Consider the following 17920-nt stretch of genomic DNA (forward strand, 5'->3'; position numbering starts at 1 on the left):
GTTAGAAATTAGTATTTTTCTCACCAGTGATCATTTTAGGAATAACTAATATTTACAAAGGTTCTGTAATTTTAGAAGTTATATGTTCAATAAGTAGAGAACTGTAAAGTTTGACCTTAGCCACTCCCCTCTACTGCCTTTCCACTGTGCTGTGTCCCTTTGTAGACTAATACTAGAGTACCTGGAAATGCAAAAGAGGAATAGCCAAGCCTAGCTTGTAAAAAAAGAAAAGTAGCTAGAGCAGTCATTCAAAGGAGATGAGGCTTTATCCAAGCCTAGAATGTCAAACAAAAGTTGGACCAAGTGGGCTATAGGAAAAGCACGTTCTTTCCAGAGAGGGAAGTTTGTCAGGGGCATGGTGGAGTGAGAAACAGTAGGTCCCACGAGCTGAAAAATGGAGAAGGTAGATGACAAAGGGCCTCAACCTTCTTTTCCTCTATTAGGCCTAGCAAAATCCAGTTAAATGGTGAAACACAAGAGGGTGTCATTTCTTTTCCCAAGCAGCTGTTCTATTCCAGTTCTATTCTAGTTCTTCCCTGGTTGGAATTAGGTTCACAGGGGTAAATTCTCTCCATACTCCTCTCCTATGGAATCTTTGCTCCTCGGAAAGATGTACAGCAAATGTCCCGAGAGCTGCAGCAGCCATCTCTTTTGCCTGTGCCCCTCCTAGCTGTGTAATCTAATTGTGGCTGGCTCCCCACGTGCTAGCTTTTGCCTCAAGCACCTAGCGTGGGTTTGCTTTCCATTCCTTCATTATCATGTCTCCTAGAAACTTTGTATCTCGGCACGTGCCCCTTTTTGAGCTTGCCCCTCCCATACGTCTATTGCTGCTGAACAAAAATTGGCTGACTGACCTCTCCAAAAGTATTTCCTTTGAAATTGAAAGGCTGTCCTGTTGTGTGATAGTTCACTCTTTTTGCTTTGGGGGGCCCTCCACCCAGCTCCCAAGTAAACCACACATGGATGCGTATTCTTCTTTTTTGTGGCTTGAGAGACAGCCGTGGGTGCTGGGAACTGAACTCACATTTTTGGTTGTGAGCCTAGCCTTTAACAGCTGAGCCATCTCTCCAGGCCATGGAAGCTTGTTCTTAATTATAAGTGCCCGACCTTAGCTTCACTTTTTTTTTTCTAGCTTTTCTTAACTTAAATTAAGCTGTCTACCTTTTTTCTTTGGTTTTTTTTTTCCTTTTCTTACTTCTGCACATCTTACTTTCGCTCCTACTCCATGGCTGGCTGGGTGGCTGCCCCTAGCATCCTTCTCTCCTTCTTCTCTGTTGCTCCTTTCTTTTCTCCTCCAGACTTCTGCTTATATTTATACTCTCTGCCTGCCAGCCCCATCTGTCCTGTCTACGCTTTGCTACTGGCCATTCAGCTTTGTATTAGGACCATCAGGTGTCTTAGACAGGCAAAGAATCACAACTTCACAGAGTTAAACAAATGCAGCAGAAACACAAGTCACACACCTTGAAATAATATTCCTCAACACTTTCCCACTGATATTAGAATTCTAAAACTCGGTTAATGTGTTTATCCATTTCCGTGATGATTTTGATATAGAATAAGCAATGCCACTAAAGTCAGCTGAGGATTCAACTGTTTCTGTAAGTCATGGGGTTTCTTGCCAGTATCTTTCTAAAATAGTCTTATCCATTATACATACCAGGCCCTCTTACCTTTTCTGGACACAGGGTCTCACTTTGTAGCCCTAAGTGTCATAGAACTTATGTAAACCAGGCTGGCCTCAAACACACAGAGATCATTCTGCTTCAGCCTTCCAACTTCTAGAATTAAAGGCACATGATACCATACCTAGCCAAGTCCTTTATTTTACTTGAGCATGCCATTCAATAAGCCAGCCTCTACTGGTGACCAGATCACACGATGACAATTTGTGTGCCCTGTTAAGGAGTTCTCGCTATCTACCATTGAGGAATAATGTTCCTCAATACCCTTCTTTGTCTCTTCTTGTACCACTTTATCCATAAGGTGGATTTTACATTCTCAAATGTATACTTTTATGGAATGTTAGTATGAGCCAATAGAATAAGTAGCAGTGAATTGTGTATCAATATTAACCATTGAAATTTTACTTTTTGCAGATACAGAAGTAGGTGAAGGAAGTTAACATAGTCCACTCAGGAGATGCAATTAACTCAGAGCCTACCAATGCCTTGTTTATGGCATTATTGTCTGTTGTGAAATCAACAGATACTGAATATTTTCTCTATTTGAGTATATTCAGTTTCCTACGATCTCTGATGCTTCAGGATGTAATTTCTATGCATCATAGTTGGTTTTTTTTCTTTTTTCTGAGCCCTAGATGCCTTAACTTATAGCATCTAACTGCTGTGCTAGATTTTTGCTCCATTACTGGTGTCCTGATGGTCCTAGCTTCTAATGTGTAAAAATCACTTGTGCTGTGTCCTCTTAGCAGAACTAGATTTCTGCCCCTCGTATCTTCTCTGTAATTTTAGTCTTCTGAAGAACTGTGGGATCATATTGCTTAGTTCTGACTTCCAGTCTCCTGGAAATTCAGAAGAGGTGATAAGAATGGGGCTCAGTTGGCAGAGTGTGTGCCCAGTATGCATAAAACCCTAGGTTCTTTACCCCCAGCAACGCATAAGTCAGTACAGTGGTGCAGATCTGTAATCCCAGCATTTGCCATATTTTTTGCTTCTCGTGTCCTGGCCCTTGAACTATAGACTCCCTTCTTACTATTGATTCTCAAATGCCTCGTCATTTCATATTTATTTGCAGCAAACACAATGTAAGCTTTGAAATGGGGATAAATGTAAGCTTCTAGAAGTTTAGAACTAGAACAGAGTGGCACCTCCCAAAGATCGGGAAGAGAAGGAGGGAGGAGGGAGAGATAGGAAAGCTTGGTCAATGGGAACAATGTTGCACTAAAATAGAAGCAAAATGTCCTGGTGTCCTTGCTCTCAGTAGGGTGACTCTAGATAAAGCTAATGTGTATTCCAAAGTGGCTAGAAGAGTGGATTTTAATGTTTCACCGCAAAGGAATGACAGATGCCAGAGACAGTAAAGATGGTAATTAACCTGATGTGGTCACCACACAGAATCCACCTGGATCAAAACTTTATCTCACAAATTGTATAATTATTATATGTACATTACAGATTCACTAAGACAACTCAAAGAGATAAGATCTTTTTTTTAAAAGGAAACAAATTCCTGGGTTTGAGGTATAGTTTAGTGCTAAAGCACTTACATGGCATGTGCAAGGCCTTGGTTCCATCTTCAGTAATGCAAAAAAAAAAAAAAAGAAGTATGAGTGTAACTTTCCTTTTCCAATTTGGGACCGTCTCCCATAGACCATGCTGCCTCCAAATCCCTATGTAGTCATGGATAACATTGAACTCCTGATACTCCCGATACTTCTGACTCCGCCTTGCAAATGAAGAACAATACACTTTGATCAAACTGAAAAAAAGTGTATTCATTCTTAGATTCATGTTTCTTATGTTCTATAATTCTTTGTACTTGGGAAATGACTTATGTGCCCCCCATGAGCTAGCTGCACTGTATTGCTGTAGGCAGATTTCTGAATGCAAGACAGATGAAACCCCAGGTGCCAAAAGTATATCTGCAAAGTTCCACATTTGGGTATGGAGACTAAAACAGGAAGCAATAATTTGCAAAGCCATCTAATAGAGACTGATGTAATGGTTTGGCGAGGTCACAAAGACCTGCCCTTGAATTCTGGCTCAGGACTTGCTAGCTGAGTGTCCTTGAGCCAATCAATCTCTGAATGTAACATCATCAATAACAATAAAGATTTTTAATTTATTGGTTTCTTATTTATTAAAAAGTCGATATTTCCTCCACAGATTTTGAAATCCTCTAGTTCTCATATAAAAATCTTCTTTAGGGTTTGTCCTTAAGGTCTCCATCACCTGTTTTTCCCCTTTATTTGCAGTGCTACATCAGTTTATAGATTAGTAACTCATATTCTATTATAAAAGCTATTGCTTTTTATAGTAAAGTTTTATGAGTCATGATAATGTAGTCATAAAAATGTAAAGCATGCCAGAATGTGATGGCATATGCCTTTAATTCTAGCAATCAGGAGGCCGAGGCAGGCAAATCTCTTTGAGTTTGAGCCCAGTTTGTACAGGGAGTTCAAGTGAGCCAGAAGACCTTGTCAAGATTTTTAAAAAGAACATGCAAAAACTGTTTATATAGAGAGATCTTAATAATACATAGTGTATGTATTATTAAAATATATAACTTATTTTGAGATTCATCAAGCTCTTCCACTGAGCTTAGTACCATCCAAGCCCCATGAGAACCATAAAGTGGCAGTTTTTGTTTGGGGTAAAACTCAGTGGTAGAGATCATATTTAGCATATGTGGGACCCTACATTCCATCCCCAGGACCAAAACAAAGATAAAGGGGGAAGACAACTTGTCGTTATGTACTTACTCAATGAGTGAGAGAAAGCAAGTGCCAACTGAGATTTCAACATAGTGCAGTATAGCTCAATATAGCTTTTTTTTTAAGTTTTTTATCATTTTTAATTACACATAATGATGTGTGTGACCTTATGTCAGTGTAGGCATATGAGTGCAGGTGCCTACAGAAGCCAGAGACCGACTCCCTGGAGCTAGAGTTACAGGCTGTCATGGTGTGGTCCTAGGAACTGAATTGGGGTCCTCGAGAAAAGCAGCAAGTGCTCTTAACCATTGAGCCATCTTTCCAGCCCCCCTATCTCCAACTTTAAAGCTCCATATTCTTTAGTTCTGAATGTGCTGACCCCAAATAATTAGGAAAGCAGTCGATAACATGGTCTGAAGGTGGGAAAGGTGGCTAAGGGAGGAAGTGGCCTGTGAAATAAACTCTGAGCATTTTGAGGTTGCCAGTACACTGAGAGGGGAAAGATAATATCCCAGAAAGAAGAGCAAAGTATCCAAATGCAATGTCCTGGCTACACTGTCATGTTAACAAAGAGACTAATATGTGCGAGCATGCCGGTCACCTGCCCCAAAACTGAGTGTCCACATAGACGACCTCATGTTTCCTCTTGTGCTCGTATTCAGAGAACTACTCTGTTCTCGCATCTCTTCCAGGCTCTTTGAAACCCTTCAGTCACTCTTCTGGTCTGTATTTGGCCTTTTAAATCTCTACGTCACCAATGTGAAGGCCAGGCACGAGTTCACCGAGTTTGTGGGAGCTACTATGTTCGGAACATACAACGTGATCTCCCTGGTAGTGCTGCTGAACATGCTCATTGCCATGATGAATAACTCCTATCAGCTTATTGCCGTGAGTAATTGTTTTACCAAGGGGCTTCCTTGGGTTTCTGGAGAAGGCACAGTGCTGTGGTGCCCATTGCAAGCTCAATGAAACAGTCTGATCGCCTCAATGAATATCCATTAGTCAGTTATTCATCTGCCTTCTTTCCAGAACAATGCTGTTTGCAGTAGTCTAGATTAGGTTACTGAATTTGATGACTTTCTTGCTATCTGATGAAAATGTTTTAACATATTTAAGACAATTTTTTGTCTTGGTAAGGAAACCTCAGGGGATATATGCACAGTGGGCTACTCAATTTTGCACCTCACTTATATTCTGGATAAATCCAGTTGATCTGTTATTAACATTGCAAACATCCTCCCCAGATTTGGAGTTCGATTGCGAAGATGACCTTCTGGGAAGAATAGGGGCTATTTTGTTTTTGATACAATGTCTCATAATATTCAAAGTTGCATTAAACTCACTGCGTAGCTGAGAATGACCCTGAACTCCTCCATATCTCAGGTCCTGAAATTACAGAAGTGCACTATAATGATCAGTTAATAAGGGGGGCTATTTCTTGCTAAAGTAGAGATGAGTAACTGTACTCTACCATCAGATCAATCTTCTTAGATTCAGCTCATTGTTTTTAAGACAGGTCTCATTGTATAGACCAGGCTGGCCTCTAATTCCCAGCCCTCTTGTCTCAGCCTCTGGAGTACTGCTGTTGTAGGCATGCACCATGACATCTTGAATCTTGCATTGCTGATTTTTTAGTGCTATTGGGAGATAATGGAGTCTTTAGTAGGTGGGTCTTAATGGGAAGTTAGGTCATTGGGAGTATACCCTTGGAAAGGATTCTAGGATCCCACCCCCTTTCTCTTCCTCCCTGTTCCCTTGCAGTCACGCTCACCTGCCCTGCTGTGCTGGTCTGCTACCAGCTGAAAGCAACCATTGACTGAAGTCATGAGCCACAATAAACCTTTCTCTTTATAATTTGATTTTTCTCCTATACTTTCTCATGGTGACACAAAGGTGAATTTGTAGAATTTTTGCCATTGGGGATTTTATTTTAAGGTGTAAAATTGTCTGCGAGGGTACTTTAGATCATAGATGCTTAAATGACTGGCTATAAAGGGAATGGGAGTATAGAGGAAAATTTTAAAACCAAGGACTGTAGTCTTGGGACTGTCTTTTATCATCAAGTCAACTTGGGTAACTTATTTCCCCTTCTTAGACCTCTGATTCTTCATTCAAAAAGTGATGTGTTGCATTGGTAGTGAGTAATACCATTGCCAGCGCTGTGAGCCTATGTTTACAGATCAGGATAGCACAGCAAGGTCCTTCCTAGCTCTGAAATTCTATTCCATTGGTGTCGGGAAACAAAATAATACAATATAGTTCAGTTTCATTTCTTGCCTCTCATAATCTCTCTGCTCTCTCTCTCTCTCTCTCTCTCTCTCTCTCTCTCTCTCTCTCTCTCTCCTCTTCTCCCTTTTTTCCTTTCTCCCCTCCAAGTCCACCTTCATTCAAATCCAACTAGACAAAGAACTTTGAGATGATTCATGCTCACGCCTAGTCTGTTCTCTACAAGGGATACAACACACATGGAATCTAAAAGGTTTCCTTTTTCTGTCTGCTAAGGCAGTTATAGTTTTCTCACTAAGTATCTAGCAGTTAATTATTCCTAGTGACAGAAAAAAAGGTAAAATTTTCTTGTCATCTAATATAGGGTTTCAGGGTGTCCCACTGAGCGGGGTGACATTTTCTAGCAAGAATGAGAATCATCAACTCCAACATTTGGTCACCACCTGCTGGTAGCAGGTTGGGTTTCAGTACTCCCTACTTCGGCACCTGAAGAAAATACTTTGATTCCTGTCACTAAAGGCCTGAGTAGGTGGCCTGAATGGGGCCTACACCATCTCACACATCTGCAGTCAGAGCAAACCAATCTGAATCCTTCCCGCTGCTCTGGAATTTCCTGCTTGTATATTTACAGCATTTAGAAATGAATCCAATTGGATGTTAAAACTGGGCAAACTGATGGCACAAATACCCAAGTTTTTCTAAGCAGTAAAGAATAGAAAGTAGATTTCATTTCATTTGTACTGTTTCTACTTCAGCCAGGTGATGGTGGTACACACCCTTAATCCCAGTACCCAGGAGGCAGAGGCAAGAGGATCTCTGTGAGATCAAGGTCAGCCTGGTCTACCGAGCGAGTTCCAGGACATCGAGGGATACCCAGAAACCATGTCTTGGAAAAAGAAATCTCTCCATCAGAACTGTCCCTTTAGAAGCCCTCTGTTATACGGGGAAAGACTTTAGAAAGAGAACCCACTGGAGACACTTATCTTCTCCTTCAAGGGGTACCAAAAGCTGCCTCAGCCTTGGCAGGAATTTGGGTGTCAGCAAATATCACTGGGAAATTATTCAGTGCTTATTCTAGTTCAAAGGTGAAGAGCCACAGCTATCCCAGGAAAAGTTGTGCTCTTTGTCAGTGCTTCATGAAGGATTGAGACACTGGGGAAGTGGGCTGCTTTAACAGCCAGTTGAATCTAAATAAGAAAAAACATGTACAAATGAGAAGACATACATAAACTTATCACAAAATGCCAGCAGTCAGAGTCAGTTTTTGCCATGTAGTTCATGTATTTCTTCCTTTAACATTTTCTTCCCAGTTCTGAAACAAATGTGATTTGAGCTGTTAGTCACCTAATGGCAGTTTAAAGGTATAGGTCCTGTCTCTTCCTGAGATCAAGTAAGCAATGAAAGGCTTCATGGGGGCCATGTGTGTGCCTGAGGAAGAGTCAGAAGGGATACCAACAAGAAAAAGTGATTAGACGCACAGAAAATGTCACCGCCGTTATGGTTTTGCAAAGGCTCAGGAATGGGCAGCAGTTCCCAAGTCAAGGATACCAGCAGCCTCCATAGAAAATAACAACTACCAGGGGACTTCCTGGAGATAAAATAAATGGCTATATTTGCATTTCCAGAGAGTTCTGGGCTGAGATTCAGAAAGAATTGCCTCTTGTTGAAAACTAGGCCTTCCTGAAGATTGGTCTCGGAATGTTCTCTTTATTGTTACAGACTATATTTCTGGATTATTCAAGTGTCCATGGCCCAGAAGTCACAGAAAAGAAGGTGGTTATTTTGGCTTCTGCCTTATTCTTTCAGTCATTGTTCACAATATACTAGCCATTGGGACAGTCTGGAGTTTAATTAGGACAGTGCAAATGCTAACATCCACACGTGGACCCCACACACTGTCACATCACTCCTTACTTGAGAGACATGTGCTCTACAAGTACCGTAGTGTTGGGATTAGAGAAATGTCTCAGTGGTGAAAAGCACTGGCTGTTCTTGCAGAGGAGTCTACTTGAGTTCCCAGCACCCACGTAGTGACTCACACCTGTAATTCCAGTTTCAGAAGACCCAATGCCCCCCTCTGACTACTTATAAGCACCAAGCACACATGTGGTGCACATACATATATGCAGGCAAAAATAAATGCAATAAATAAATCCAGAATTTAAAAAAAAAAATAGAATAGCGCAATGCCATTCTTTATCAAATTGTATCACAGCTCCGAACTAGCCAATCTCCTCAGCCTAACCAGTTTCAGTAGTGAAATATTTTATTGTCGTCATCAGGGGATGGAGGACCTACTGTTTGGCCTGACTTCTTCCAGGATAAAAATCTTGCGTCTGCCTCAGCTTCTAAAGCGTTGTTTCTTAAGAGAGCAGAAGACGATATAACCCCGCCCACACACCCCCCACCCCCACCCCCACCCCGGCCATCAGTCCCACCAAACAGTTCAAGCTCTGAAAGCTGGGCTCAAGTTAAGCAGCCGTGGACTCCCTTTCCAAGTGAAGGACTTGTTCGTCTCAGAATGCATTAGGAAGTGCATAGCTGGATCTTTCCCTTGGAGGGCCTCAAGCAATCCAGAAACTGACTTTTTCTCACCCCGGTTTCTGCTTTTCTATGATGCCAAACCACACTGAGGGACCTGATCCAAGACTACCACATTTCATAAAGGAAAAGCAGATATGCCCATCCATCAAATACATAGAAAATGTTCCCGCCCTTGGGTAATATGGAATGTATAAATACTTGTTAGTAATCCATTTTCATCAGAAACTTACTTTTTCTATTACTACTATCTACGGAGACTCTACCCAGAACACTGAGCTAACTGCCTGACCTGACAAGTCCCATTTTTTTCATCTTTAGCCAAAGCTAAGAGAATAGAGTTTTTCTAAGATATCAAAATTCAGTAGCTACCATTTAATAAATAAGAAATAACTGGCATATGGTCACACTTTTATCACTGTAACTATAGTAGAGTTCACCATTCACCCATGGGCCACACATTATATAAATGTATTCAGTGCATGTTATCTCACTAAATCATCACACTCATTTTATGAGGTGTTGTTATTAATTCCACATTGTAAATGAGGAAGCTGAGGCAAAGAGACTGAAATGACTTGTCTAAGGAGGCATACTCCATTTCCTTTCTGATTAGCGTGCTTAAGTTATACACATTAGTGAGTTTCAGATAATATTTCACGGCGTGCATGCAAATCCAGCCTCTCTATCTAAGCTACCCTTCCTCCATCTCCAGCAATCACTATTCTGCATTTGGGTCACCCTTTCTTTAAAAGCATGCACTTGTGAAAGAGAAGATGTTCTACTTGCGCTTCTGAATCTGGCTTAGTTCACCTAACATAATGTCCCACATTTCCATCCACTTTGTTGCAAAATAAAAGGTTTTCATTTTCTTGGTGGCAGAATAATACTCCATTGTGCACATTCACCACATTTTCTTTACCCATTCATGTGTTGATCGGCACCTAGGTTGATTCTGTATTTTAGCTATTGTGATAATGCCACAATGAACATCTGGATGCAGATATCCCTTTGGTATGCTGATTTCATTTCTTTTGCATATATGTCCAGAAGTGAGACAGCTGGATATTATGAATTCCATTTCTCTTTTGTTGAGGAGCCTCCATATTGTTTTCCATAATGGCTATGCTAATTTTCATCCCTATCAACAGTGCAAGGGAATTCATGTCTTTCTCCACAGCAGCATTTGTTATTTCTTGTCTTTAGTTTCCGTTTTTTGTTTTGTTTTGTTTTAATAGCCACGGACAAATTCACAGTAAGGCCTCCTGCTCCAAATTAACAACAATATCGTACCTCCTCCTTTTGGCCTGCATCCTGATCAAAGGCCCTGATGCGCACAGCATATTCAGCTTTTATCTAAGCTCACCCTTCCCTCCCCTTGGCTGACTGGCTTGCTGGCTCAGGCTTCTAACCAAAGGGATCCTGTAGGGAGACTTGCCTTGTTTCCACAAACCATGTCGTCTTTGATACACTTGTATGCTCAGCCCCACACCTCCACCTCCAGCTTTCTTCTCCTTTAAGGTGGCCACCAGATGTCAAACAAGTTCTTTCCCCTCTACTCTACCCTTATTTCTGCCAGACACATGCCCCCCTATGGTGAGTCACATCTTTACTTTCTTTAGACACAGTCTTTTGGTTTTATGTGTATGGGTTTGGTCTATATACATATGTGTGCAGCATGTGCACTCTCTCAGGGACTGGGAAAGAAGTTCCTGGAGTTACAGAGAGTTATGAACTGCCAGAGGAGAACCTGGGTCCTCTGAAGAAAACAAGAAGTGCTGCTGGTTCTGTAGTAACTGTGCCTCCTCAGCCTGTGGCTCGCGCCTTTAATCCCAGCCCTCAGATGGCAGAGGCAGACAGATTTTAGTGAGTTCAGCGTCAGCCTGGTAAACACAGCAAGTTCCGGGCCAACCAAGGCTGCATAGTGATAGCTTGTCTAAAAAAAATCATATTCTGTCAAAACAAAAACAAAACAAAGCCTAGAGCCACAGAGAATAAGCAGGCCACCAAAGTCATGACAATTATCTCACACATCCTGCCTTGGGACACCTCAGCGCTCTTTCCCAAACAGATCTTGCATGCCTAAAACGTCTCTGGAAATTATACCCACACTAGTAAATGAACCGTCAAACCTGGTGCTCAGGACTGGAGGTTGAGGTACTCTCAGCAAAGTCCATACAGTTAGCAGCAGCTGTTACCTGCTCAGACCGCCAGTCTCTGTCTGGGCTTGGTTTGGCTCGCCCCCTGGTGGTCTAACTTAGGAACAACATTTTCTTCGTCCTATTGCTTCCTGGCCTCAGATTTTGTCTGCTAGCAGTTCGAAGGGTGGGTATCTGCTGGAGACCAGAACAGTTCGCCCTGAATTTCTTACAGCACAGGGTAGCAGAATTCTGTTGACTGCCAAACTCTGTTTCCAACTGTAAGTGTAGCCTGTGATGCTTGCTGCTGCATGCTAAGGATTTTACTGACTGGCAGAGGGACAAGGAAGAATGGGAAGAATTTCTGCTATTTAAAAGCACCTAACAGGGTAGATACCAGGGTTGCTTCTCTGTTACCCAACAGGCTGCCTGTCCTGGATGTTCATCAGAAGCAGAAATAATTCTCATAAAAATTCCATCTTGGGTCCACCTAACAGAAACAGGACTGCTTATGCCAGTAACCAGTTAGTCCCAATGCCTCTCCCCAAGTGCCTGAGGAAGCATGAGGAGGGACACCAGCAAGAAAAAAGTCATTGGAAACACAAAATATTACCAGTTCCTGAATCAAAGATGCCAGAAGCCTCCGTGGAAGTTAGCCACTGGTATTAGGCTTCTCAGACGAGTTTCGGGCCGAGATTCAGAAACTATTGCTCCCGTTGAAAAGCGGGTCTCCCTGAACATTGGTCTCAGGGTGTTCTAGTCATAAGTTAAAAACTACATTGGTAGACAATTCAAGTGCCCATGGCCCAGAGGTCCTTTTCTAGGGAGTGTGGCTCTTCATAGATTTTTGCCTACTCTCACAGTCCTTGTTTTGGGTGCCACACATCTTTTGATTAGAACAAAAAAAAATGATACAAATATTCCTTTATTTCTAATTGACCTGAGGATTTTTTTTGTCTGCTCGCCTTTTCTTTCAATGTTTAAGACAGGAACTCACAGTGTTGCTCCCACAGACAGACCTTGAACTTTTCATCCTCCTGCCCACGTCACCCATGTGCTCGGGTTACAGTCGTGTGGCCACAAATCCAGTGTCTGTTTGGGATTTAGAAACTAAATATGGCATTGGACATGGTTCAGCAGCTCTAGGAGTCTCACTGCTTTTGCCGAGGATCCAAAATGGGTCAGACAGCTCACACATGCCTGCGACTCTAGCTTCCAGGGATATGATGCCCTCTTCTGGCCTCCGTGGGCATGGACACACACACACACTTTAAAACAGGTTTAGAAAATATAAAATGTGAGTTCTGAGTTACCATTAAGAAAGCCTTTCTCAGGCCCAGTTGGTGGTGGTATATGCCTTTAATCCTAACACTCAGGAAGCAGAGGCAGGGGGATCTCTGAATTTGAGGCCAGCCTGATCTACAGAGTGAGTTTCAGGACAGTCAAAGCTACACAAAGAAACATCATCTTGGAGGAAAAAAAAAGCCTTTCTCTTCCTGTAATCACCAGAGCCCAGTGGCTTAGCCTTCCTCAATACAGGCGGTAAAGTGGGCAGGGAGTGTTGACAACACAGAAGCCAAAATACCCAAAGGAACATCAGGGATGTTGTCTGCCTTTTACCTGAGATGAAGCAGATTTATATTACCTCAATTGTTATGTTAAATCTGCTGGATTTTGTTTATTATTTTTATTTATTCTTCTCTCAATATAATATATCTTGACCACAGCTTCCCCTCCTTTCTCTCCTCCTAGCCTCTCCCCCTCATCTCCTCTCTCCACCAGATCCACTCTACTCCCTGTTTCCTCTCCCCAAAAGAGAGCAGGCATCCCAGGAACTGAGCATAGCACAAGCAAGATAAATCTCTTTTAAAGAGTGACAAGGGAAATATCATGATAAAATAAAAAGAATAACACCTCTCTCTCTCTCTCTCTCTCTCTCTCTCTCTCTCTCTCTCTCTCTCTCTCTCTGTCCCTCTCCCTCTCCCTCTCCTCCTCCTCTCCTCTCCTCTCCTCTTCTCTCGTCTCCCATACATTCCCAGTCTTTTCTCTTCCTTTATGTTTCTGTTTGCATCACAAAGTTCTGCTGTCTTTTGCTCTCCATTTCACTTTTCCCTGGGTAACAAAGACCCAGGGAAAGTGTTATCTCAAAGTCTCTCCTAATAATAGTGGCACATCAGAAATCTCTAAGCGTGGAAGAAAAGAAAACATTGTAGGCTTCTTCACTCATTAAGCAATCAACACTTATTAAAGAAGACTTGAACTAATGGGTTTTAAACACTCTCGGCTACCTCCATCCAGTGTCCGTGGCCTGGATCTAAAGAGGACTGCCTGGTAGATCTTCTAAGAGATAATGCCATGGGGTTTTGCTCATACAACCTCTTTCACACATTTCATATGGGCAAACTAATTGATGTAGAGATATTTTAAGGCAGAGGGTCTCCAGTCTAACCAGGACACATATTCTGAAATATTGTAGCCTCTCAGTTTTAAATGTGTTTGAGGACTGGAGAGACAGCTTAGCAGTTAAGAACACTGACTGCTCTTCCAGAGGACCTGGGTGAAGAAGGATGCTTAAAAGAAACCCCACACTAGCTCAGAATTGAGAATAACAGGTGGTTATTTATTTAGGGGTAGACTCTTAAGTCACAATCCTCTGCTGGAATGGAGAACACAACTTAATCCCATAGCAGGAAAAGAGGGCGGATGCGTACTTTACATCTGCATATATAAAGGAGGCCCCGCCCAAGTAGGTGGGTAACTTAAAAGCTACTGGCAGTAGGAATTCCTACAGCGCCTGGGTTCAGTTCCCAGCACCCATGTGACAGCTCACAACCATTTGTAACTCCAGTCTCCGGGCTTCTGGCATCCTTGTCTAGCCGCCATCAGCACCAGGCATTCAGATGGTGTACAGACATACATAGCAGCAAATACACCCAAGTACACATAAAAATAAATTTAAAAGAATGTAAATGTATTTGGAACATGAGTAAATGAATGGCTTTTAGTACACAGTGAAGCAGAATATTTTGAAGCATGGATCATTTTAGACAAAGCTGATTAAAACTCATCATATTATCCTCTAGCCAGGGGCAAGAGACTATATTAATTACTTGTCATACTTTTTTGACAAAGTACCTGGTTTCTATTGCTGTGAAGAGACACCATGACCATGGCAACTCTTAGAAAGGAAAACATTTCATTGGGGCTGGCTTACAGTTCACATGTTCAGTCTGTTATCAAAGTAGAACATGGCAGTGTGCAGGCAGATAGGGTGCTGAAGAAGTAGTTGAGAGTCCTATATCTTGCAGGTAATAGGAAGTAGAATGAGTGTCACACTGAGCAAAGCTTGAATAAAAGAGACTTCTAAGGCCACCCCCAGAGTGACACACCTCCTCCAACAAAGCCACATCTACTTCAACAAGGCCTCACCTTCTAATAATACCACTCCCTTTGGGAGCCATTTTCTTTCAAACCACCACATCTGAAAAAAGTTGTAGCATGGGGGCCTGCTAGTTGGGGTTTCCGTCCTGTCCAGTTCCCATAGCCAGTAAGCCCCAAAGAAAATCACACAGAGAGTCTGCATTAATTATAAACTGATTGGCCCATTAGCTCAGGCTTCGTATTAGCTCTTGTAACTTGTATTAACCCATTGTTCTTATCTATGTTAGCCATTTGGCTCAGTACCTTTTTCAGCAGGGCAGGTCACATCCTGCTTCTTCGGGGATCTGGGCGGGACTCCCGAAGGAGTTTCCTTCTTCCCAGAATACTCCTGTTCTCATTGCCCTGCCTCTTCTTCCTGTCTGGTTGACCCGCCTGTACTTCCTGCCTGGCCAATCAGCATTTATTTAAAACATAATTGACAGAATATAGAACTGTCTTGCACCATTTCCCCCCTCTTTTTTTTAAGAAAACAAGAATATCCACGGTCCATTTTGGGGTGAAATGTGGGAGCAGTTTTCCAGGCTACTTCTGGCTCGTTGGGGGCACTGATAATCTTATGGGGACCTAAAGAAAATTTAGAATTATGATTAAGTCATGACTGGAGTATCCTGTGAGGCTTGATCATCTCAGGCAGCAGTCTTGAATCTGTTCTGAATGTAGAACTCAGACATGTGGGCCATCTGTTCCTACTGGAGATTTCTCAGGTGGTCTTCCTTGATCAAACCTGATTTTTCTTAACTCAGAATGAATCCACAGCCTTTCATTTCCTGTAAAAACAAAGCAAAATCTCTTCTCCAAAGTAGCATACCTTTTGACTTCAATTTTGAAGTCAAGGCATTTTCAAAATACCTATCTTGGATTAATTCAGCAGCATTTATAAGCAGGTAATTTTTTGGGGGGGCAGCTATTGCTCCTTCCTCAGCATTCAAACAATTCAAAGAGAGTATAATAACATACAGTATCAAGATTCTCTGTGTATTTTTCATCTTTATGTGGCTTTATTTTAACCTCTATTTCTTTTATTTTTACTTTTAACTTTTGACTTTTTGAGACAGGTTCTCTGGGTATCTTTGTCCTGGAACTCCCTCTGTAGACCAGGCTGTCCTTGAACTCACAGAGATCCACTTGCCTCTGCCTCCCAAGTGTTGGGATTAAAGATGTCTGCCACCACACCTTGAATTCACAGAGGTCTGTCTGCCTCTGCCTCCCAAGTGCTGGGATTAAAGGTGTCTGCCACCACACCTCAAACTCACAGAGATCTGTCTGCCTCTGCCCCCCAGGCATTGGAATTAAAGGTGTATGCAACCACCCCCAACTACTCTCTTTCTTTCTATTTTATTTTAAGGCTTTAACCTTTTTTAATCCAAGCCTGCATATATTTTTAACACACTGTAAACCATTGAGAGGTTTTCGTCATCTTTGAATCTCTCTTTACTGTATATCTCTCTCTTTTTCTGACCACATGAGTCTTTTATTTGCTAAGCAATATGGAGAGGATTAAAACCGTGGCTTTGATGGCTGGATCCAGCCCATTCCTTAGCTTTCTGTGATTCAAGCCTCATGGTGGAGATACTGCTGTAGCCATGTTTATCACCACAACTCTGTGGCATTTCAAGGTCCCTACCAGCAAGCAAGCTGAAGCATTCTGTTCACAAACCACATTCAAATGTTCTGTAGTCAGACAGCCTGCCTGAAAGAGTCAGAGTTTGCCCTGGCAGGATGACCCAGAAAGCCGGCATTTTAAAACAGCACAGCTTTTTTTTCCTGCTGTGGCTGAAAACTGAAAAGCATGTGGTCAGCTTTTCATCAACACCATTTAAGTGTTTCATGGCAGGACCTCTTAAAGAGCTGTAGAGTTTTGCAGCTAAAGCTGAGTCAGAAAGCCTCTCTTAGATTAGAGCACTTGCTTGCCTCTAGCAAGCAGTACAGACCCGAGAAATTACTGCTACCAAGAAAACCATGCTTTATTCTTTCCTAAGCTTTCTCAGGCTTTCTGTGGATGCAGTTATCCACGTTGGGTGCCATTCTGTTGTATAAAAAGCGGGCCCTTTGTTCCATCCTGCCTGGCTAGCTTACATCCGAAATAATCACACAGAAATTGTATTAATTAAATTACTACCTGACCCATTATTTCTAGCCTCATATTGGCTAATGGGTTAATCTTAATTAACCCATTTCTATTAAATCTGTGTATCACCACATGACTGTGGCTTACTGGGAAAGATCCTAACCTATGTCTGTCTCAGGTCAGAGATGCATGGCATCTGCCACACTTCCCTTATTCTCAGCATTCTGTCCTGTCTACTCCATCCACCTAAGGGCTGTCCTATCAAAAGGCCAAGGCAGTTTTCTTTATTCAACCAATGAAAGCAACACATAGAAAGAAAAATCCTCCTACAACAAAAAGTAAATTAAGGAAGTATTTATTTGCAGTTCATTATGGAGACAGGGACTTAAGGTAGCTGGTCACATTTTACCTGCAGTCTATAAGAAGAAAAGGCTAAATGCTGGTACTCAGCTCACTTTTGCCTATTAGTCTAGGACCCCAGCCCAAGGAGTGGTGTTTCCCACATGAAGTTGGCTCTTTTCATCTTAACCTAATCTATGAATTCTTTTACAGACATAACAAGAGGCTTATATCCTATCAAACCAACAATATTAGGCATTGCAGTGAACTTTCCTGGAAAGGGCCAGTTAGTAAATATTTTAGGCATTGTGGACCATAAGTTCTATCTCAACTACTCAATTCTTTTCTTACAACACAGAAGTAGCCAAAGGTAATACATAAAGTAGTTGGTATAGATGTGTGCCAGTAGTTTTCCATTTATGGACACTGAAATTTCTTTAAATTTCAATTGCCAAAATATACCTTTGACTATTGGTTATATTAAAGTTTAAGACAAATATTCTTAGCTTGTGGTATATACAAATACTAAGTAGCCAGTTTTCCAATTACATGGCTAATTTCAAAATATATGTCTTTTCAACCTTTGCAGAACAAAGAAAGCTTCATGAGTAGGGATTGTGGTTTATGTTTTCTTCATATTCCAGTGATGCCTAGGAAAAACAGACCCTACCTACATATAGTATGTTCTAAGTAAATATATTTTTGAATTGATAGAAAAATGCTTTGAGTAATCTCTGATTTATAATTTTTCAGCCATGCTTAAAAATAGAT

General features: G+C 41.7%; 1 protein-coding gene across 1 annotated transcript in view; it reads left to right on the top strand.

Annotated features, from left to right (window-relative positions):
* Positions 1–17920, top strand: part of Trpc5 (transient receptor potential cation channel subfamily C member 5) — a 277718-nt gene that overhangs the window by 232238 nt on the left and 27560 nt on the right. The window contains exon 7 of the mRNA XM_048441898.3: positions 5089–5284. Within this exon, the coding sequence (XP_048297855.1) occupies positions 5089–5284 (196 nt within the window). The remainder of the gene's footprint in view (positions 1–5088; positions 5285–17920) is intronic.

The sequence above is a fragment of the Myodes glareolus genome, chromosome X, assembly GCF_982192425.1.
Source record: "Myodes glareolus chromosome X, mMyoGla1.1, whole genome shotgun sequence".
Classification (NCBI taxonomy): Eukaryota; Metazoa; Chordata; class Mammalia; order Rodentia; family Cricetidae; genus Myodes; species Myodes glareolus.